Here is a 22,709-nt window from a genome sequence, read left to right as displayed (position 1 = left end):
TTGATCAAGTCCAGGAGATTTATCTATCTTTATGTGTTTTAAGACCTTCAGCAACTTGTCTTCTGTAATGTTGACTCTTTTCAAGACATCAATATTTATTTTCCCAAGTCCCCTCACTTTAACGTCTTCCCCCACAGTAAACACTGATGTGAAGTATCCATGTAGCATTTTCCCATCTTCTGGGATTCCACACATTGATGACCACACATAAGTCATTTTTGAAAGCTTCCCATCTGCCAGTCATTCCTTTACCTGTGAACAGTCTACCCCAATCAACTTCTGAAAGTTCCTGTCTCATTCTGTCAAATTTGGCCTTACTGCAAGTTGGAATTTTAACTTTTATTCAAGGCCTATCCTTTTGCATCATTATTTTAAAACTGTTAGAATAATGATACTGGTCTCAAAGTGTTCTCCCACTAACACCATAGTCACTTGCCCTGTCTAATTTCCCAAGAGAAGATCAGATTTTGCTCCTTCTCTAGTGGGTACATGTACATATTGATAAAGAAACTTTTCTTGAACACATTTAACAAATTCTTCCCATCCAAGCCCTTAACACTCTGGCAGTCCCAGCCTATGGTTGGAAAGTTGAAATTCCTCTATTTCAGCCCTATTATTCTTATACATATCTGAGAACTCGCAACACATCTATAGAACGTAGAACATAGAAAAGTACAACACAGAACAGGCCCTTCGGCCTATGATGTTGTGCTGAGGATTATTTCTAATCTAAAATAAAATAACCTAACCTATGCACCTCCCAGTTCACTGCTGTCTATGTGCATATCCAGGAGTCGCTTAAATGTCCCTAATGACTCTGCTTCCACCACCACCGCTGGCAACGCATTCCATGCATTCATAACTCTCTGCGTAAAGAACCTACCTCTGACGTCTCCTGTGTACCTTCCTTCTAATACCTTAAAACTATGACCCCTTGTGCCAGTCAATCTTGCCCTGGGGAAAAGTCTCTGGCTATTCACTCTATCTATGCCCCTCATTATCTTGTATATCTCGTGCTCATCAGTTTCCCACTGACTGTTGGGAGGACTATAGTACAATCCCATTAAGGTGAACACCCCCTTCTTATTTCTTGAGTTCCACCCATATAGCTTCACTGGGCAATCCCCCAGGAATATCCTAAGTACAGCAGCAATGGTTTCCCTAATCAAAAATGTCACTCCCCTCCTATCTTGCCTTCCTTTGTAGCCTTCCTGTAGCATCTAACCCCTAAAACATTGAGCCACCAGTCCTGTCCCTCCCTTGGCCACGTTTTTGCAATATCTATATTGTCCCAGTTCCATGTTCCCATTCATACCCTGAGTTCATCCATCTTATCCATCAGGACTCTTTGCATCCCTGCAACTCAGCAATGCCTTTTGGGGGATAATCATCTGAATCACGAGAGAGTTAAAGATAGAAAACAGGGGCAGGAAGACGCAGTTCAGCCCTTTGAGCATGCTCCGCAGTGTCAGTATGGTACTCAGCACTTACAGCAGACACACATGGTGATGTCCCACAGCTGAAGCATCTTACAGAAGAAAGAAAATGAAAACTCAGCACAGGCCCCAGCTCTCACTCTGTTACCTTGTGCTTCCTTATCGAAAACAGAAGATGCGGCCAACTTAAAGGCTGGACTACAATGTGGTTCATGGTCAAATGCTACAAATTGGGAGGACTCACTGTCCGCACTGACACATGAAGAACGGAGTCCCAGTAAAAGGGAGCACCTTCAGGCTGAGCCAGGAGAAACTGAGCAAGAAGGGTGGCTCAGCGGTTAGCATTGCTGCCTCACAGCGCCAGGGACCCGGATTTGATTCCCGCCTCGGGCGACTCTCTGTGTGGAGTTTGCATATTCTCCCCGTGTCTGTGTGGGTTTCCTCCCACAGTCCAAAAATGTGCAGGCCAGTTGAATTGGCCATGCTACATTGTCCATTGGGTTCAGGGATATGCAGGTTAGGTGCATTCGTCAGGGGTAAATGTAGAGTAATAGGGTAGGGGAATGAGAAAATTAAAGTTAAAAAAGACTTACTCTTGTTCCAAGAACTCGAAACTTTAACTCTGTTGAGCTTTTCCTGCAATTTCTATTTTTTTTAACACTTGTATAATTACTTTCTAGGGGATTTATGGCCATTAGGAAGTTCTGAGATGCCGTTGCTTTTGAAGTGTAGGAACTGAGGCAAAAAATGAGCACCCAGGAAGTTCCCACAAAGAGTAATAAGATGAAGTACATCAAGTGATGTCAGTTGAACGATCACTGGCAGCCAGTATACAACAATAGACCATTTCTGACTGACCAGCTCGTCAAGTCTACACTAACCCTCCTGCCCAGACACACCCTATCTCACATTTCCTATGGCTAATCCATCTAGCCAGCACATCCCTGGAAACTCCGGGTAATTCAGCATGGCCAATCTGCACATCTTTGGACTGTGGGAGGAAACCTGCACAGACGTAGGGACAATGTGCAAACTCCACAAAGACAGTCGGCCGAGGGCGGAATCGAACCTGGGTCCCTGGCACTGTGAGGCAGCTGTGTTAATCACCCCTTCATTTGTTTAAAGAAAATGATGTTTGGGCTCTTTAACAGTGACTTTAAAGAGAAAATGGAAGCAGCTCATCTGAAAGACAGCAGCCTCAAACATTCGAAAACTCCCTTTAAATGCGTCAGCGTAGGTTACACATTTGGATGACCGGAGTGGGGTTTGAGCTCATGGATTTGTGGATCAGAGCCAACCAAGCCACCTGGAGCAGAAAGAGTAGCAGTGGTTTTGTAAAACATGAAACTAGATGTATCACTGGCAGTCCCATTTCTAAAGCCTAATAAATTTCCACCACTCAATCTGCAGTGCCGCACTGAGGACTACAGAGAGATTATCTGGCTCTCTCTCAGCTACATCAGCCGAGATGAAGGAGGCTGCAGATAGGATCATTCAGCACTTTGCTCCTAACGTGAAGCTTCCCTCCAGGGACGGGAACAATCATTCCTAGCTGAAAAACCTCACCCAGAGTTCATTCAAGTTTCCCAAGAGGAGTCTGCAACACCCCCAAGACTGTCAGGCTTTCATTACAGCTTGGATTTCAAATCAAGGCTCCCCATCATTCACACCCTTTGATTAGATTAGATTCCCTACAGTGTGGAAACAGGCCCTTCGGCCCCACCCATTAGGGGAATGGTGTGGGTTGCGCTTCGGCGGGTCGGTGTGGACTTGTTGGGCCGAAGGGCCTGTTTCCACACTGTAAGTAATCTAATCTAGTCCACACCAACCCTCCAAAGAGTAATCCACCCAGACCCATTTCCCTCTGACTAATGCACCTAACACTATGGGCAATGTAGCACGGCCAATTCACCTGGCCCTGCACATCTTTGGGCTGTGGGACGAAACCAGAGCACACAGAGGAAAACCACACAGACACAGGGAGAATGTGCAAACTCCACACAGACAGTCGCCTGAGGCTGGAATCGAACCTGGGACCCTGGTGCTGTGAGGCAGCAATGCTAACCACTGTGCCACATTTCCAGCTCAAAAATAAATAAAACAGGCAACTGAATCTGCAGGTAGCAGCAACGGAATGCTTGCCGGCGGTAGGGTTACAGGTCACCCCTCAGAGTGCTGTACACAGGTTTGTCCACCATGAGCTGAATTTAATGTTCCCCCATCCCACCCTCAATGTCCGGCAGGTTTAAGGGACTGGCAATGACAGATCCAGCGGGTAGCCCGCCTGCCCCTTACTGCCCACTCCTCCCCCACCTCACGGGGGATACCAGTTGACGGCCTGTCTGCCAGTGTGGACCAACTGAGTCCCAATTAATGTCCATTGTAGGCCTCAACCCACCTTCAAGCAGCAACTAATGGTGGCGGAGCAATGATAGTGCAGTGTGGTAGTACAGACCAAGGTTTAAAAATGTAGATGCAGGAGTAGACCTTTCAAGCCTCCACCATGATTCACAGAATCCCTACAGTGTGGAAGCATGCTATTCAGCCCATCAAGCTCACACTGATCCTCCAAAGAGCATCATGTCCAGACCCGTCCCATCCCTGTATTTCCCATGGCTAATCCACCTAGACTTCACATCATGATGGGCAATTTAGCACGGCCAATTCACCTTGACCTGCACAACTTTGGACTGTGGGAGGAAACCAAAACAACCAGATGAAACCCACGCAGACATGGGGAGAATGTGCAAACTCCACACAGACAGTCGCCTGAGGCTGGAATTGAACCTGGGTCCTTGGCACAGTGAGGTAGCAGTGCTAACCACTGAGCCACCGTGCCACCTCTTTATTCAATATGATCATGGCTGATCATGCAATCTTAGTATCCCATTCCCACCCTCTCCCCACACCCCTCGATCTCTTTCACCGCAAGGAGCACATCCAACTCTCTCTCTTGAATATATCTAACGGACTGGCCCCAACAGCTTCCTGTGGTAGAGAATTCCACAGGTTCTCAAAGGAGTGAAGAAATTCTTCCTCATCTCTTTGAGTCCCATCTGAACCACAGATTTGTTATAACATATCAGATGAGGTTAATTAGTGATATCTCTAATTGGTGGGGAGAGAGGTGCACGCTTGGTTTCCTCAAGCAGGCCAGGGTACAATGGGCAGACAGGTCCCTCTTAAGTGGATCCATTTGTGACCTCCTCCACCCAAACACACAAACCCCACTAAGGAACCCCACTTCTACTAGGTCACCTTCCCCCATCCCCATAGACTCTCAATCTCCAGCCCCCACCACCGACCCCCTCAAAGTTCCAAACCATTAGAGATCACTGGTGTGACACCTGAGGTGGCCACTGCTCTCCCAGTGGAGCTAGCAGCAGATGGAGAGCCGTCAGACTCTAGACTGGCCGCATACCCCAAGGCAAGAATTTCTGCCAATGAGGGAGGTAAATTCTGCCTCCAGTCTATTATTGGCCAAGTGGCTGTTAAATGACTGCAAGGCAGCCACTGTTTCCCCCGGGACATATGGTGTGTAATCAGCCAGTGAGGGGAGTAAGAGGACTGTGCTATCTTGTATTGTTCAGCCAAGGCTATACTACCCTAGAGAGAATAGGTTCATTAGAGGTTTATTAGAATAATGGGTTTGTCATGTGGAAGAATGGAGTGGACTAAGCCTATTATCCTTCGAATTAATAAGAACGAGAGGTGATCGAAATGAAAGATACAAAATTCTTAAGAGTTTGACAGGGCAGATGCTGAGAACATGGACAGTCTAAGGATAACGGATTGGCCATGAGGAGGATTGAATTCAAAGGGAGGCAATTCTGTACCCCAGGATCCCAGTAGTCAAGTGCCATATATAGTCAAGGGAGAGATCAACAGAGATTTGGGCACTCGTGGAATTTAGAATAAGGGTAGGATGAAAAGCTGGAGTTGAAGTAGAAGGTCTGCCATGATAATGTCGCGAGGTAAAGGGTCATGTGGCCAACTCTAATTCCTGTTATTTTTCTCATTTTACAGGAGGAGGCCAAAGATGAGGAAATGAGAAAAACAGGCAACAGTGCTCCCAACAGTTCTGCAAGCCACAGGATTTGGGTCCGATGACATGTATCCAAGTCAGAATGGTGTGCAACCTGGAGAGGAACATGGAAACAGTGATGCCACCAGGCTGTTGCCAGCTGTGCTTTAGACAGGGCAGGGGCAGACAGTAATTTCACCAGATTGGCATTCCCGAGGCCGGAGCTAATGCTCTGGGTCAACATGAGTTCAAGTCCCCATTCAACAGTGGTTGAAATTCGATTAATAATAAAAAAACCTGGTATTGAAAGCTGGCCTCAGTAACGATGGCTGTGAAACCATCATCGATTATTGTAAAAAACCAATCTGGCTCCCTGACATATTTCAGGGAAGGAGGTCTACCATCCTTACCTGGCCTAGCCTACAGGTGACTCCATATTCACAATAAACTCTTAGCTGTCCTCAAAATGGCCGACCAAGCCACTTGGTTCAAGGGAAGTGATGGGCGGTCAACTTGCTACAGACATCCACATCTCGTAAAAGAATCAAAAAATATTGTAAGCTTGGAAGCTGCTTCCTAGGAAGCCTTGTTGAGTTTCCAGGGTGCGTCCTATAAATAATATAACACTGTCACTATTGTAGATTAAAATGTGTTGCTGGAAAAGCGCAGCAGGTCAGGCAGCATCCAAACAGCAAGAGAATCGACGTTTCGGGCATGAGCCCTTCTTCAGGAATGTCTGGATTAGGGCTCATGCCCGAAACGTCGATTCTCCTGCTCTTTGGATGCTGCCTGACCTGCTGCGCTTTTCCAGCAACACATTTTCAGCTCTGATCTCCAGCATCTGCAGTCCTCACTTTCTCCTGTCACTATTGTAGCCAAGATTAGCCTGTAGATAAGGCGCCAGTCAAGACAGCTGCTTTGGGTTTAGCTAATGTGGAGGTCCTCAAGGGTGGTTGGATATGCCCCATCAAGGCAAATCAAGAGCATTCCAGCACTCTCCCAGTGTGCTGGAGAGACTCTGGTGAGTAAAGCTCTACCTAACATCAGAAACAAGGCATTTAGGATCTAGTTGCAATGAAATACAGTGGCCTTAGCTAGATCAGATGACAGTAGGCCTTAAAACAGTTGAAAATGATAATAAAATGGAGTAGGAGGGAAAGGAGCAGTACTGCTGGTAAAGGTGGATCAGCGAGACATTAGACTTAACTTCAGGTCTGAGTTATTAGTGACATGAGGAAAGGAAGGTACCCAATAACTGGAATCATGACAGGTCATTGTAGTGTGCAAGAGAAATTAAAATGAAACTATTTGAATAGAAAGTGCTCAGTGAAAGGAAGGTTGATAATTACAGAACATTTACCCACTCTGCAGAATGAGAAAGGGAAATTCACACAGTTAATGGAAAGACCTGCTTCTGACACAGCAGAGTTTAATTCTGTCTGTGATAATTTTAACAAACACGGCTGAAACAGCAGAGCCAGGAGTTAAACTCAAGTACACAATCCAACACCAAAGGCAGCACATAGTAGGGTTCTACTTGTCTTTGGAGTTGTTCTGTTTTCTGAAATTATTTGAATTGCAGGCTTGAACTCATAGCTGCTTTTAGGTTATTATGTTTAATTTAAATAGCACACTTAATGCAATAAAACATCCAAAGAAACATAATTTTATATGAATAGGAAGGTTTGGTGGGACATGAGCCAGGTGCTGGCAGAAGGGACTAGATTGGGTTGGGATATCTGGTCGGCATGGACGGGTTGGATCGAAGGGTCTGTTTCTATGCTGTACATCTCTATGACTCTATGACAAGGAGTCACATCAGGCAATACTATGGTTGATGGCCAAAATTCTTGGTCTCAACTTAAATGGAAGGAAGAAAAACAGCAAGGTGGAGAGAGAGAATTTACGAGTGTATCAGAAGGTCCAGCTGTCAGTGATGATGCAATTAAAATTAGAAATACTCGAGGACACAGAATGAGAAGAGATCGCACTATAGGGTGCAATCTATGATGCTTTAGCTCCCATCAATCAGCATATCACTATGGAGGAGAATTGGTGGGAGAGATTACAGTGATAGGGAGGGGGCAAGGTCATGGTCTCAGGTCTTTGTTCCTAATTCTAGACATGTTTTAGTTTTAGTCTTGTGGAGGAAAATAATGAATGAAGGGTCTAACTTTTGCATTTCATAATTTCATTCTAGCATTTTGAACAGTTTTATTTTAAAATGTATTGATTGTGTTTCATTCCTCAAACAGCTCATAAAAAGTGTGGAAAAACATCACACTCAGGTTCAAGTTACAGTTAAGACTTTAAGATCCTTCAGAATGAAGGATCATTTACAGTTTGACGCACCATCACACACCAGAGACCCATTTTCTGCAAACGCAAGGAATATGGTCAAGCCTCATGTCTTTTTTGTCTTTGTCTGTGGCAGGTTTAACAAACAGATCTGAACTCCAGAGCTTAGGGAGCCTATAGCTCTGCGCTACATTCCCCAATCAGAAAGTACAATCAATCAGACCAATCACATCCTTTCCTTCTATAAATCAAATTGTTCTGATCATGTGAAATTTGGCATTCTTGAGTTTATCCAGTTGAGCGCAAGACAAAAAGCCTTACAATGTGATCTTTTCCAACAATAATTTAGACTTTATTCAAAATTCTCAATTTTCAGCATTTGTTCCATATGTGGACCAATTAGTAGTCTTAGCAATGAGAAATAATTTTAGTTTTGCCCTCCTCTTTAATTTGTATCTGGTGTATATTTTTGACTTCACACTAAACACAATCTGCTTCTGGTTTTAATTTATTTGAGGGAAATTATAATTTAAGATAATGACAAATTTCGTCATAATTTGCTGATTTAGCTAAAGAACACTAACCCCTACAGTGTGGAAAAGGCCATTCGGCCCATCGAGTCCACACTAACTCTCCAAAGAGCAATGCACTCAGAACCATCTAGTAGTAAAAAATGAGGTCTGCAGATGCTGGAGATCACAGCTGAAAATGTGTTGCTGGTTAAAGCACAGCAGGTCAGGCAGCATCTCAGGAATAGGGAATTCGACGTTTCGAGCATAAGCCCTTCATCAGGACCATCTCCCTACCCAATAAACCTTTATTTCCCATGGTTAATCCACCTAGGCTGGACATCCCTGGACACAATGGGCAATTCAGCATGACCAATCCACCTAACCTGCACATTTTTGGAAGAGGTCAATTACAATTGACTAGTTAATGAATCCAAAATGGTGGAAAATTGAGAGACATAGAAACCCCTAAATAGCAAAGAATGAAAGTCTCTGTAACCTCCTCCAGCCTCCAAACACCCCATGAATTCCATACTCACTAAATCTGAACCTCTGTATCCTTCACTTCCTTTTTCTTTTTATTGGTGGTCACCCTTTCATGATCCAAACTCCAAGTTCTCTCTCCTCTCTGCTAAGGCTCTGCTGGAAAGCCTAATGGAGGGCGTACAAAAAGGATTCTGGGAGGCCTGTGGGTGTGGAGGGATTTACGGAGCATCCACTCCACATACACAGATATCTACTGTACACACATAAAAGCTCAAAGATCAAAAATAATGGAGAAATTGCATTCAAGCTATGCAACCCAGAAGACCCCTCAAATACAGGGCAGTCCCATAAAATCCAGGCAGGTCTGTCACCTTGGGTTAAATAAACACGCACATCACAGGACTGTGCATGTCCCTCTCCTCTTGTCCAGCACATCATACTGGAAATGATGGGGATCCCAAAATCCATCCACAACAATGTACCAAAATGTGAGCTCTCACTGCAACAGGAATACTGCCTCTCTTCCGTTTTACACTCGCCTGTTTGCAGAGTCCTCCTCATTTCTCAGTAGATTCAGTTTGTGTTGTATAAAGTTATTCTTTATCACTTAAAAAGTTAAGAAAGTGCCACTAAAGGTTTCCAACACTCACAGAGGGCAAAACCAGGTGCACAGAGAGCAATTTGATGTTCTTTCCAGAAAGTTCTAGAAATGTGACCAGGAGAATCATACTCCTAGTCACACAGTCACACAGGCCGTTCAGCCCACCATGTCAATACTGACCAACAAGCACCAAACTATATTAATCCCATTCACCTGCATTTGAACCATAATCCACGGTGTCCTGGCAATATTGTTAGCTCAGTATCTATACTGGAAAATCTATTATATTACATATCAGAAGGAAGCAATAAACATTCCTTAATGAAAAGGAGACAGTTATTCAAAGCCTAAAGTAGTACATGAACAAATTAACAGACTTAGCATCATGCAGGCCATTGTTCCTGTCCTTACTATTTGAAAGAGGAATCCTACCACACCCCATAGATTTTCCTTCATAATCTGCAAGCTAATCTTCCTCAATAAATGCCCATCTCCCTTTTGAAATTCCCTGTAGGATTTACTTTCAGCATGTCTCCATTCTTACTTATGCTTCTGCCAATCGGTTAGTCCATGCAGGAATCTTCTGTCCTCCCATGCGGCAGATTGGTGGCAGGTTGGCATCGAATTGGGCGGATTAGGATGTCATCGAATTAGGATGGAGGCTCCGCATTCCAGCCTCCATCCTAACCAACTTCACGCAGGAGAGCCCATTGATAGCCCACCCATCCGGCCTTATAGGAGACACACTGTGCTTGACTGGGGGCAGGGCCAATCTGCTTGGGAACTGGGAGTCAATTACATTGCTGTGGGCCCGGAGTCACTTGTAAGCTATAGCAGGCAAGGACACTGATGTTCTGTCCTGAAGGAGATTAGTGAACCAGAGCGGTTTTGAATTGAATTTATTGTCATGTGTACCAAAGCACAGTGAAAAGCAGGCAGATCACAGAGTTAAGTCGCATGAATATGTAAATAATAGGTAAACAGCGGCAAAAACAAAGACACGGGTACAGGCGAATGTTAAGAGTTTGTGAGTACATTCAGTATTATAATAAGCAGTGGAATTTTTGGTGACATCACTGAGACAACCTTTCAATTCCAGATTTATAAATTGAATTTAAATTCCACCAGTTGCCTTGGTGGGATTTGAAGCTGGTGTCTCTATAGCCTTAGCCTGGGCCTCTAGACTTTGAGCCCAATGACATTACCACAAAGGCCACAGTAGTACCATCTTTCTGTTCTACACCTTTTAACATCTCTCTTAAAAGCTGAATTTGAATTGTCACAATAGGATTGAAATGCATGTTCTCAGGATCTCGAGTAGACAGGCAGGAGGCTGGAAGAACACAGCAAGCCAGGCAGCATCAGGAGGTGGAGAAGTCAACGTTGCAGGTGTAACCCTTCTTGAAACCTTCCTGTAGAAGGGTTATCCCTGAGACGTTGACTTCTCCACCTCCTGATGCTGTCTGGCTTGCTGTATCCTTCCAGCCTCCTGCTTGTCTACTTCAGATTCCAGCAACTGCAGGTTTTTTGTGTCTAACTCAAGATCTCTGGTCCAGGCTTCTTGATTATTAGTCTATCAACAGAAAATAGGCTCCTCCAGGCCAGTTGCTTACCCCATCTGTTAGGAGAGGCTTAATCTCAGTCAGTTGAACATCTTGGAGTTCCTCCATCGCTTCTAGGATCTGCACAAGTACAAAAGGAGCACAAATTAAGCAGAGTGTCTGGATACACAGGGATAACCGCAGCCAGTAAGAACCTGACAGTGACCAAAGCACACACAATCACAAAGCAATCTACTGGCTAGATCACAACTCTCCGAAACAGCTTCTTCTGATATTTTGTTTAAATGACAGAATTTGAAAGACTGGATCAAACATTTTACTGTGCAGATTAGAGTGGTGCTGGACAAGCACAGCAGGTCAGGCAACATCCGAGGAGCAGGAAAATCAACGTTTCTGGCAAAAGCCCTTCATCAGGAATGAAGGCAAGGAGCCTCCAGTGTGGAGAGATAAATGGGAGGGTGGTGGGGCTGGAGAGAAGGTAGCAAAGAGTATAATAGGTGGATGGGGGTGGGGATGAAGATGATAGGTCAGAGAAGAGGGTGGAGTGGATAGGTGGGAAGGGAGATTGGCAGGTAGGACAGGTCATGGGGACGGTGCTGAGCTGGAAGGTTGGAATTGGGGTAAGCTGGAGGAGAGGAAATGAGGAAACTGGTGAAGTCCACATTGATGCCCTGGGGTTGAAGTGTTCCAAGGCGGAAGTTGAGGCGTTCTTCCTCCACGCACGGGTGGTGAGGGTGTAGCGGTGGAGGAGGCCCAGGACCTCCATGTCCTTGGCAAAGTGCGAGGCGGTGGGGTTGATTGGTGCGGGTGTCCCGGAGATGTTCCCTAAAGCACTCTGCGAGAAGGCGTCCAGTCTCCCCAATGTAGAGGAGACCACATCTGGAGCAACGGATACATTAAATGATATTGGTGGATGTGCAGGTGAAACATTGATGGATGTGGAAGACTCCTTTGGGGCCTTGGATGGAGGTGAGGGAGGAGGTGTGGGCGCAGGTTTTGCAATTCCTGCAGTGGCAGGGGAAGGTGCCAGGATGGGAGGGTGGGTTGTTGGGGGGCATGTGGACATGACCAGGTAGTCAGGTCAAACATTTTACTGTTGATTTAACAGAAAATCAACCCGGTGGTGTAATTTTAAAGTAACATTTGCACTGGCCTAATGACGACTGATGGGATGTATTAGAATTTAAATAATTCTCTTACTTCTTTTCTGTGTACGGTTGTGGGTACTACATGGATGTGAACCATTGAAGATAGCATAGAAGAAATTTACAGGAAAGAGTCCAGAGTCAGTTCTGAGGAAAGAGTGAGGAAGTTGGGACTGTTCTCCATGGAGAGAAGAAGGCAAAGAGGATATCTGAGAGGATAGAGCAGGCTGGATGGAGTAGATGAGGAGAAGCTGTTCTCACTCAGAGAAGGATCCATAACAGGAGAGGACAAGTTTGAAAGGAATTTCAATTGTTTTCACACATCCCGTCATCAGGGTCTGACAATACATTGCCTGGAAAGAGCTTCAATTGAAGCTCTTTTGGGTAGGAACAATGTGCAAGGGGAAAAGGCAGAAACATCAATGGACTGGCAGTAGGTAAGGATGCACTTTTGAAGAGCCAGTGCCTACGTGATGGGCCAAATGGCTTTCTTCTGCACTGTAAGGCTCTTGTGAACCCATGACTAATCGCAAGTGGGATCATAAATAATTCTCTTCTTTGTAGAATCACCGGTGAACTGATCATCCGACGAGTATGAGGTATCGGTTACTTGAATGTGTCTTGGAAAAATCAAGGATTACTAACTACAACAACAACTTGCATTTCCACAGCAACTTCAATATAGCCAAAAAGTCCCAGGGTCCCGCACAGAAACATTATCAAAAATAAATCTGACATCGAACCCACATGAGACATTAGGGCAGTGACCAATGGGAGAAGGTAAAAGGAGGGATGGGAGGTGGGATAACCAGGACAGACTGATTGATGAAGGACGCAGACTGAACCGGGCACTGACCCTCGAGAGGAAATTTACAGCATTCTCCTGGGATGGGGGTTTGGGGTGGAGATGGGACAGAGCTGGACATTCCCATGAGAAAACTGAGACTTGCATTTATATACAGCCCTTTCATAATCACAGGTCACCCCAAAGCACTGTGCAGTCAATGAATTACATTTTTGAGTGCAGACTCTGCTACCATACAGGAAACTCAGCAATCAGATAATGCACAGCAAGAGAGACAGATATTGGGCATATCACTAGGAAGAGCTCTCCTGTTCCTGTCTAAAACAGTGTCATGGGACATTGGTGGTGGCTCAGTGGTTAGCATTGCCACCTCACAGTGCTAGGGACCTAGGTCCAATTCCACCCTCAGACAACAGTCTGTGTTGAGTTTGCAAGTTCTCCCCATGTCTGCGTGGGTTTCCTCCCACTGTCCAGAGATGTGCAGATTAGATGAATTGGTCCTGGGAAGTGCAAGATTATGGGGTCAGGGTAGGGGAATGGGTCTGGGTGGAATGCTCTTCAGAGGGCCGGTGTGGAATTGATGGGTCAAATGGCCTGCTTCCACACTGTAGGGATTTGATTATTTATGATACCTATCCCACCCTTTGTTTTACTGTCTCAGGCAAATATTTGGCACCGTTGACATCACAGCACACCATTCAGCGCCTGTACCCAAAACCTTCTAACTCAGAGGTGAGTGCGCTACCAAGTGGCCGTAAGGGTCCGAATGACATCATGAACCTTCTTTATAATGCAGAGAGAATGCTTCCTTTTGTGAACCAGAGCGTAATAGAGGCTATCGAAACACAACAATCACCAGGAAATATAAACGGAAATTAGGAAAGGAAAGGTCTGCACTCAGGGCGGTGGGAATGTGGAACTCGTTATCACAGTGAGTGACTGACGTGAACAGGACAGATAAATTTATGGGGGAAGCAGTCAAGACAAATGTGTGGGAAGGGAACATAATTGTTATGATCGCAGCTGATACTGGATAAGTCAGATCCCAGTGTTTTGATAGATTAGATTAGATTACCTACAGTGTGGAAACAGGCCCTTCGGCCCAACCAGTCCACACCAACCCTCTGAAGAGTAACCCACCCAGATCTATTTCCCTCTGACTAACACACCTAGCACTATGGACAATTTAGCATGGCCAATCCACCTGAACGGCACATCTTTAGACTGTGGGAGGAAACTGGAGCACCCAGAGGAAATCCACGCAGATACAGGGAGAATGGACAGTCGCCCCAGGCTGGATTCAAACCTAGGGCCCTGGTGCTGTAGGGAAGCAGTGCTAACCACTGAGCCACCATGCCACCCTGAAGATAGACTACAAGTATTTTTGTTTTTTTACTATTTGGTTTCCTGTGGTGGTCAGAACATATTGCTCTGAGCAAATATATCAACGAGAGGTTACCAATTTGGTTTTGACAAGAGAACCTAAAGGTTCCTTACAGAAAAAGGGGAAGAAAACTAATCATGTTGCACTATACGTAAACTATTTGAAATGATTTCACTACAAATACACACATAGAGCTTCAGCCCTTTTACTCTTAACAGCCTCCTTCCAGACATCCAAACTTCAATGAAGTATCTCGCTCTCCCCACGTTCACATAGTGGCATAGCTGCAATTGCCCTCTCAAGCGCTCTCTTTCACTGACTTCAAAACACTTTCAGGGTGGGCAATTGTGGTGCCCTTGCCCTCGGCATCAATTCAAGATGGACACAATGACAACACATCAGGTCATTAGACAACTGGAAAAAAAGCAGCATGCTCCAATTAAAGTAAGTGGCGCATTGAAAAATCTGTTGTGGTTCCAGATATTTTGAACAGACAAACATGATCGAGAATCAGATAATCACTGGGAACAGATGGGGAATTTCTAAGGACCGTGAACCGAGATTTGTATATATGAAAAGTCTGTAAAGCGGGATTAGTGGGGAACTGAAAATTACACTGAAAAGCAAACAGAATGCCATGGTCCAGTCAGGATAGTGACAGCTGGCATGTCCCCTGTACCTGCTTTAAGAACTCAGTCCAAATTCAGCCTAATGATCAATTATTCACCCAGCCTCCACCCCGTCATATCACCATCACCCCCACCTTCATCCACCTATCGCATTCCCAGCTACCTTCCCCCCCCCAGCCCCACCCCCCCTCCCATTTATCTCTCAGCCCCCCTTGGGCATCGTCCACATTCCTGATGAACAGCTTATGCTCGAAACGTCGACTCTCCTGCTCCTCGGATGCTGCCTGACCGGCTGTGCTTTGTCAGCATTACGGTTTTCGGCTCTGATCTCCAGCATCTGCGGTCCTCAGTTTCTCCCTCATGCCCTGCCTGCCTTCTAGGGCAAAAGATCAAAGTATGTCATTGAAAAGTTAACAGCTGTGGGTTTTTCTAGGGGCTTTCTAACTAATACTCAATGTTGAAACAAAGGCATCACTTCAAATCAAACATAGCTTGTCAAGTCATGTGGGTCTTTCTGGGATCCTGCTGTGCACAAATTCTCTGCATTATCCAACCATATTAAACACAGTTGAATGTGTGGTAATAGGCTGCAAGATGATTTGAAAGACCTCAAGGTTGTGAAATGTACAAAATAAATGGACCTTAATTCTTTTTCACCGTCTGTTTCTCCAGAGAAGTCAGGACAGGAGAGAGTTCTGAGTGTGCTAATGCCTGTAAAAGAAAGCTCCTGAAACACAAAGCCATGGAAAAGGGGTTTCAAGAATCAATGTTAAGGAACAAGTGAGCTGTGTTCACAATTTGCTCAAGGGTCTCATGAAGATACAATAACTGAAGAAGCTGAGGTTTATGGAGAAGAAATCAAGTATAGCCCATATCACTGAACAAGGAGCTTTCAAGTAGAAAGAGGGTGACCCTTCATTAGTGTTGAGTATCTGTAAGGTTGTTAAGAGGGTAGAAGAGTTGAATTTTAATACCTGATACTTGTAATGAGTGTTTCATATAATCTTATCTATCATATAAAGTAGTTTATGATTTTTGTTTCCTTTTGTGTATAATAAATGTTGACGTTCCTTGGTCAAAAGCACATTTACTGATTTTTGTGAATATGTCCAGTGACTGACCACCTTGGTAACAAAATTGCAAAAAACAAAACTAATGTTCTGTCAAGCCAGATTTCACTCTGGAAACTGACTTGTCCAATTTTACCACCAGCTGGGATAATAGCAGAATTCACTTGACTGAAACCTTTCTCATCTATAAAAATCACAACTCAGTGACCCCTCAGCCTTCTTTTTATCAAGAAAGAATTGATTCAGTCTGTCAACCCCTCCCTGACAAATATGTACTCATGCATTTCCTGCACCAAACTTGTCAATCTCCTCAGGACCTGCTCCAGTGCCTCAACATCCTTTATATAACATCAAAGTATAGGCAGTTCTGGGATAGCGTGCATTTCGGCAACAGGATTTGGCTATAATGTCGCTGAAGAATTAGGGAACAGTATTTTGGAGAACACTTACCCCTGTTGGCAATAGCGTGATTCCAGTGTGGATCAGTTCACGCTGTTTGTTCTGTGCATGCGCCGCTGTGCGTGCCAAAATCTCTATGCCGTTCCGTGCAGTCGCTGATGTGCACATTGAAATCTGCACACCGTTCTGCACATTCGCCTATGTTCATGCTGTTCTGCACATACACCATGTCAGCTACTGATAGCTGTGAGAAGTACTGTATAGACAGCAGCTTTCTTATATTTTTTAAACGTATGGTCTTAAATTTACTTTTGTTTTGTTAATAAATATGATTTCAACCTTCATTCAGTCTGTGCTATGCTTTGTGTTAAGACCTTTGGGTGATTTTTGAGCAATCGTGAGTGATTTATTTGTTGGTCTGCCCCAACCCCACTTCTCCCATAGGCCCCATTATTTTTATTAAGCAAATTTATATCAAACGAGGCTTCACTGGAATGTAACTACTGCACTTTAGCAGAACTACCTATACATTATTCAAAGTGTGGTCTAACTAAAGTTTAGTATAATGCTTTACATTTTAATTCTATCCCACTAGAAATAACGCCACCTTCTTGATTTGCATTTTCAAAATGGTCTTGCTAATCTGAAGTGCAATTGTGTATTTTTACTCCAAGTTCCCCTTGTTCCTCTACCCTTTGAGACCCACAAGAAATCAAGTATTGCCCATATCACTGAACAAGGAGCTTTCAAGTAGAAAGAGGGTGTTGAGTATCTGTAAGGTTGTTGTGAGGGTAGAAGAGTTGAATTTAATATCTGATACTTGTAATGAGTGTTTCATATAATCTTATCTATCATATAAAGTAGTTTATGATTTTTGTTTCCTTTTGTGTATAATAAACATTCCAAGTAATAAGCAATCTGCTCATTCTTACTACCTAAATATAGTTTCTCATATTTATCTGTGTTGTACTTTGTCCAAACAGCTGAGGAGGATCTGGTCACTTCAGCAACTCAGTCTAGTGTTTCCCATCTGCATCATTATAGGATTGTGATGACCTGTTTATCTTTTCTAAACTAAAAGCAGCAACATAGCCATGAACATTCGAAAATCTGGGCTGTGTGCCAGACTTGAGGCAAAGTCTGACAAAGGAAGGCACATCAGAAAGCAGTCAGGTGCTCAAGCAGACACACACAATTATGTAAAGAAATTACATTGATAAACAGGAAGGGGAAAAGTACGTGTTTGGGAAAATCATTCTAACAGCTTCTACATAAAATGGGAAGGTTAAGGTGGAGAGGACAAAAATATTCTTTTGGAAAATCAAGGAGGAAGCCAAGTCTCATCTTCCTAAACAATTCTTCATTGCCTTTCATTTCAAATCCAAACACCCTTCACAGAAATTATTTCAATCCCATCGCTAATGCATTCTTTGTCTAAATCAAATTATGTGCAGGACGTGATCTCATCTTTCTGGGAGCTATAATACTTGTAATTACAGAGTGGGGATAGATAAATGGCTCAGGAGCTTTCGTTTAATAAATTAGGACAGGCCTCGATAATCTTGTTAACCAATCCCTTATGTCAGCTCCCGCAGGCTCACTACCTCTCATACGCCTTCTCTGCCCAGCCATCCTAAACACATACTCCCCACTCACCCATCCCTCGCGCCCGTCGCCCCCCCCCCCCCACACCCCCATGGCTACCCACCCACCAAAATATAGTTACACCTTACTACAACTAACAATAATCCCCCACCATGGCAATCCAAACCACCCACCCTGCCAATACAGCCAGCCCCAAACCAAAACCAAATATTTTCTCACTCTGGTCTCTCTTGAAGATTCAGGGTCAGAACCAGATTTCGAGCTTCTTGAGAAGGAAGCCACAGATTCAGTCTGAATGGGGGAAGCTGGATGGTGAATCGCTGACAGCTGTTCAATCAGGTTTCAGAATCCGGTGGAATCCTGTCCTTATTTGATCTCCACAAAAATAATCGCACTTCTGAGGAACGTTCGAGAGGTTTTTTAAAAAAAAAAGTGAAGATATTTCAGTGGCTCGGTGGTTCAGTGGTTAGTGCTGCTGCCTCACAGCACCAGGGACCCGGGTTCGGTTCCAGCCTTGGGTGACTGTCTGTGTGGAGTTTGCACATTTTCCCTGTGTCTGTGTGGGTTTCCTCCAGGGTACTCCAGTTTCCTCCCACAATCTAAAGATGTTCAGATTAGGTGAATTAGCCATGTTAAATTGCCCAGTTGTGTTCAGGGATGTAAGGTTAAGAGTATTGGTCAGGGATAATGTAGAGTAATAGGGTAGGGGAATGAGTCCAGGTAGGTTACTCTTTAGAGGGTCATTGTTGGGCCTCTCTCTCTACAATATCTTGGAGAAGTTCTCCTCCTCTCTCCACAAGACCCTTCCCTCCGTGACTACCTGGTTAGGTCCACACCCCCACCCTCCCCCTCCGCAGCCACCGCACAAATTGCAAACCTGTGTCCACACCCCCCCCCCCCCCCTCACCAAGACCCCACAGGAGCCTTCCACATCCATCAAAGCTTCAACTGCACTTCCACATGTCATTTACTGTATCCATTGCTCCTGATGCGGTCTCCTCCTCATTGGGGAAACAGGATGCCTACTTGCAGAGTGCTTCAGACAACATCTCTGGGACAACCACACCAACCAACCCCACTGCCCTGTGGCCGAACATTTCAACTCCCCCTCCCACTCTGCTGAGGAAATGCAGATCCTGGGCCTCCTCCATCGCCACTCCCTCACCACCCGACGCCTGGAGGAAGAATGCCTTATCTTCAGCTTTGGGACCCTTCAACCCTAGGGTGTCAATGTAGACTTCACCAGCTTCCTCATTTCCCCTCCCCCAACCTTACCCCAGTTCCAACCTTCCACTTCAGCACGGACCTCATGACCTGTCCCATCTGTCAATCTTCCTTCCCACCTATCTGCTCCACCTTCCTCTCTGACCTATCACCTTTACCCCCACCTCCATCCACCTATTGCACTCTCAGCTACCTTCCCCAACAGCCCCACCCCCCTCCCATTTATCTCTCCACCCCTGAGGCTTCCAACCTCATTCCCGATGAAGGGCTTTTGCCCAAAACGTCGATTTTCCTGCTCCTTGGATGCTGCCTGAACTGCTGTCCTTTTCCAACACCACTCTATCTTGACTCTAATCTCCAGCATCTGCAGAATTCACTTTCACCTAGTTGGGACAAATGGTCTATTTTCACACTGTAGGGATTTTATGATTTGATTGCATAGCTGGAGAGCTATGTCATTTCTGAAATACCATTCTGAAGGATAACCTGCCACAAGCCCAATAACAACCAAGGCCCAATTTAAATCAAACAGATTTGTGCTGGTTTCTCCTCCCTGGTTCATCTTCAACACTTTCACTTTCTCTTGTCTTGTTCGATTAAGTACTTACCAGTCAATAACTCTCTCCCTCTCCCCATTACACTTTGTCCTTAGAACAGGCTCTTTTCCCATCCCCACATCCTGGAGGCATGGGGTACCTAGAGAGGTTACACAGCATCAAAAAGGTGCTATATAAATGTCAGTTATTTGTCAAAACGACATTCAGAAGAGAAGGGGAGGGCAGCAGAGGGCATCAGCAACAGGTTGGCATGTGATCGCCCAAGAAGCTAAACACAATTCAAATCCAAGTGTTCACTAAAAATGATTGTTTAAAAACAAAGAAAGCAGAGCTGGTGACGAACCTGAGAGCTTTCCTTCAGAGGACCAAATGGCCTCCATCAGTGCAGTCAGATTTTATGATTACAACACGCTGCACTACATCTATAAATAAACAGTTAGCCATTTGTCTCAAAGAAATTTGGACACTCAGCTCTAAGCTAATGTGTTTCCCAAAGCTTCATACTTGTTTATAAGCTGCCAAATCTCTATGTTCTCCCAGTCCTGGTGAAAGGTAACAGTCTAAAAGCGTTAACCCTCTCCCTGCAGATACAGCCTGACCAGCTCAATGTTTCCAACATTTTCTGTTTATCTTTCTGATTGAAAATCAATCCTGTTTTGGAATCTACTGCTGTGGTCATCACATTTACCTGGACTAACACAGATGGCTCACCTGCAGCACCTGTAACTGAAATTTTGAAGCATTTTTTTCCATTGTCTGGTTTCTTCTATGATTGCCATGTTAAGAAAGCACCAATTCCCTATAGACAAATGATTGCCTCTATTTCAGCATTTAGCCACAGGGATTTACAGCACAGACAAACACTTTCCAGCCCATCGAGTCTACACCAGTCAAAAATAGCAATCTAACTACTTAAATACAATTGTCCAGCACTTGGCCTATAGCCGTCTATACCTTGGCATCGTAAGTGTACAGTTAAATACCTCTTAAACATTATAAAGGTTTTCTGTCCCTACCATCCTTAGTGGTAATGAGTTCCAGATTCTCACCTCTCTAGCTGAAGAAAATTGTCTCACATCTCCTCTAAAGAGCCGAATTCAACCTTAATTCGATGCCCCCTGGTTGATGATCTCTCTACTAAGGGGAGATTTTTCTTCCTGCCTATCCAACCTATTTAGACATTTCAATCATGTCCCCCTCAGTCTTCCCTTCTGCAAAGAAAAAAGTCCCTTTCTATCCAATCTCTCTTCATAACTAAAACCCTCCATCCCAGGAAACATCCTGGCTAATTTCCTCTGTACCCTCTCTGCAATCTCATCCCTCCTATAAATGTGGATTCCAGACTGCACACTAGATGTGACCGATCCATTGAATCAAAGAATCCCTACAGTGTGGAAACAGGCCCTTCGGCCCAACAAGTCCACACTGACCCTCTGGAGAGTAACCCACTCAGACCCATTCCCCAACCCTATTACTCTACATTTACCCCTGACTAATGCACCCAACCTACATATCCCTGAACACTATGGGCAATTTTAGCATGGTCAATTCACCCCTGACCTGCACATCTTTAGAAACATCTTACAACCTAAAGCATTGCAGCCACAAGAACACCACTACTAGGTCCATTGGCTAACACTGGCTCTCCAATAGGCCCCCCATCCAGCAACTGAGCAGTATAGTGATAGATAAAGATGAGGTGCTCAATCGGCTTGTAGCACGCCAGGTAAAGAAGTCACCAGGCCTGGATTTGGCTGCATCCTAGATTGTTGTGAGAGATAAGGGAGCAAACTGCGGACAGAAATGTTCCAGTCCAAAACTACAGGGCATAGATTTAAAGTGAGCAGGGAAAGATCTAAAAGGAACCCATGGGGCAACTTTTTCATGTAGAGGGTGGTATGTGTATGCAACGAGCTGCCAGAGGTAGTGGTGGAGGCTGGTACAATTACAACATTTAAAAGGTATCTGGGTGGGTAGATGAATTTGAAGGATTTAGAGGGATAAGGGCCAAATGCTGGCAAATGGAACTAGATTAATTTAGGATATCTGGTCGGCACAGACAAATTGAAGGGTCTGTTTCTATGGTGTACAACTCTATGACTCCATGACCACATTAAGGGTATTGTGTTTAGTTTGGGCACATTATTTACTGAAGGATGCTAAAGTCCTGGAGAGAGTTCAAAGGAAATTTACTGGACTGACACCAGGAATGAGGGATTTTTGATACAAGGAAAGATTATAAAGATTACGCTTATTCTGAACAATTTTGACAGGGTAAGGAATGATATTCTGTTTCCACTAGTTGGCATGTCAGTCGGGGTCACAAATTCTTAGTGATTGAGTCCTTCAGTGGCTCTGTACCTCTCTATCTATGTGAGCTCTTTCAGCCACATAGCCCTCTGAGATAGCCGCACTCCTTTAATTTTGATCTCTTTCGCATTCCTGATATTTTTTCCTGTCTCTCTCCACCTTGGGCTGTGCCTTCGACTGCCCAGACCTGTAGCTCCGGAATTATCTCCCTTAAAGTCCTTCCACCTCCTCATTTTCAAAGCATTCCTTAAAATCTACATAGTTGACCAACCTTTGTCTAATATATCCTTTGCTGCCCTCCACATCAGATTGTGTTTGGTCTCCACTCTGAGACGTGCCCTGAGATGTTTTACTACTGCAGCTGTACAAGTTGTTCAAGGGGGAAAATGCAGGAGAGGTGAGGCATAGAATCATGGAATTTCATATCACAGAAGGAGGCCATTCACCCATTGTGTTCTGTACTGGCCCCCAGAAAGATCCACCCAGCTAGTCCCATTCTTTAGTTCTGCCTCCGCAATCCTTTAACTTCATCATTTTCTCAGATGAAACCTTTTGAAACCTCAGATGAAATCCACCTCCACCACTCTCCCAGGCAGCACATTCCAAATCCTAACAACTCTCTGAGTAAGGAAGATTCTCTTCAGCTCACTCCGATCTTTCTTGCT

At 44.6% G+C, this 22,709-nt stretch overlaps 1 protein-coding gene across 1 annotated transcript in view; it reads right to left on the bottom strand.

The window, feature by feature from the left end:
* Positions 1-22,709, bottom strand: part of LOC132822991 (protein NDRG3-like) — a 144,144-nt gene that overhangs the window by 77,807 nt on the left and 43,628 nt on the right. The window contains exon 2 of the mRNA XM_060836500.1: positions 10,968-11,036. Within this exon, the coding sequence (XP_060692483.1) occupies positions 10,968-11,024 (57 nt within the window). The 5' untranslated portion in view covers positions 11,025-11,036. The remainder of the gene's footprint in view (positions 1-10,967; positions 11,037-22,709) is intronic.

The sequence above is a fragment of the Hemiscyllium ocellatum genome, chromosome 15 (assembly GCF_020745735.1).
Source record: "Hemiscyllium ocellatum isolate sHemOce1 chromosome 15, sHemOce1.pat.X.cur, whole genome shotgun sequence".
In the NCBI taxonomy this organism is placed as follows: Eukaryota; Metazoa; Chordata; class Chondrichthyes; order Orectolobiformes; family Hemiscylliidae; genus Hemiscyllium; species Hemiscyllium ocellatum.
This window is presented reverse-complemented; position numbering and strand designations above follow the sequence as displayed.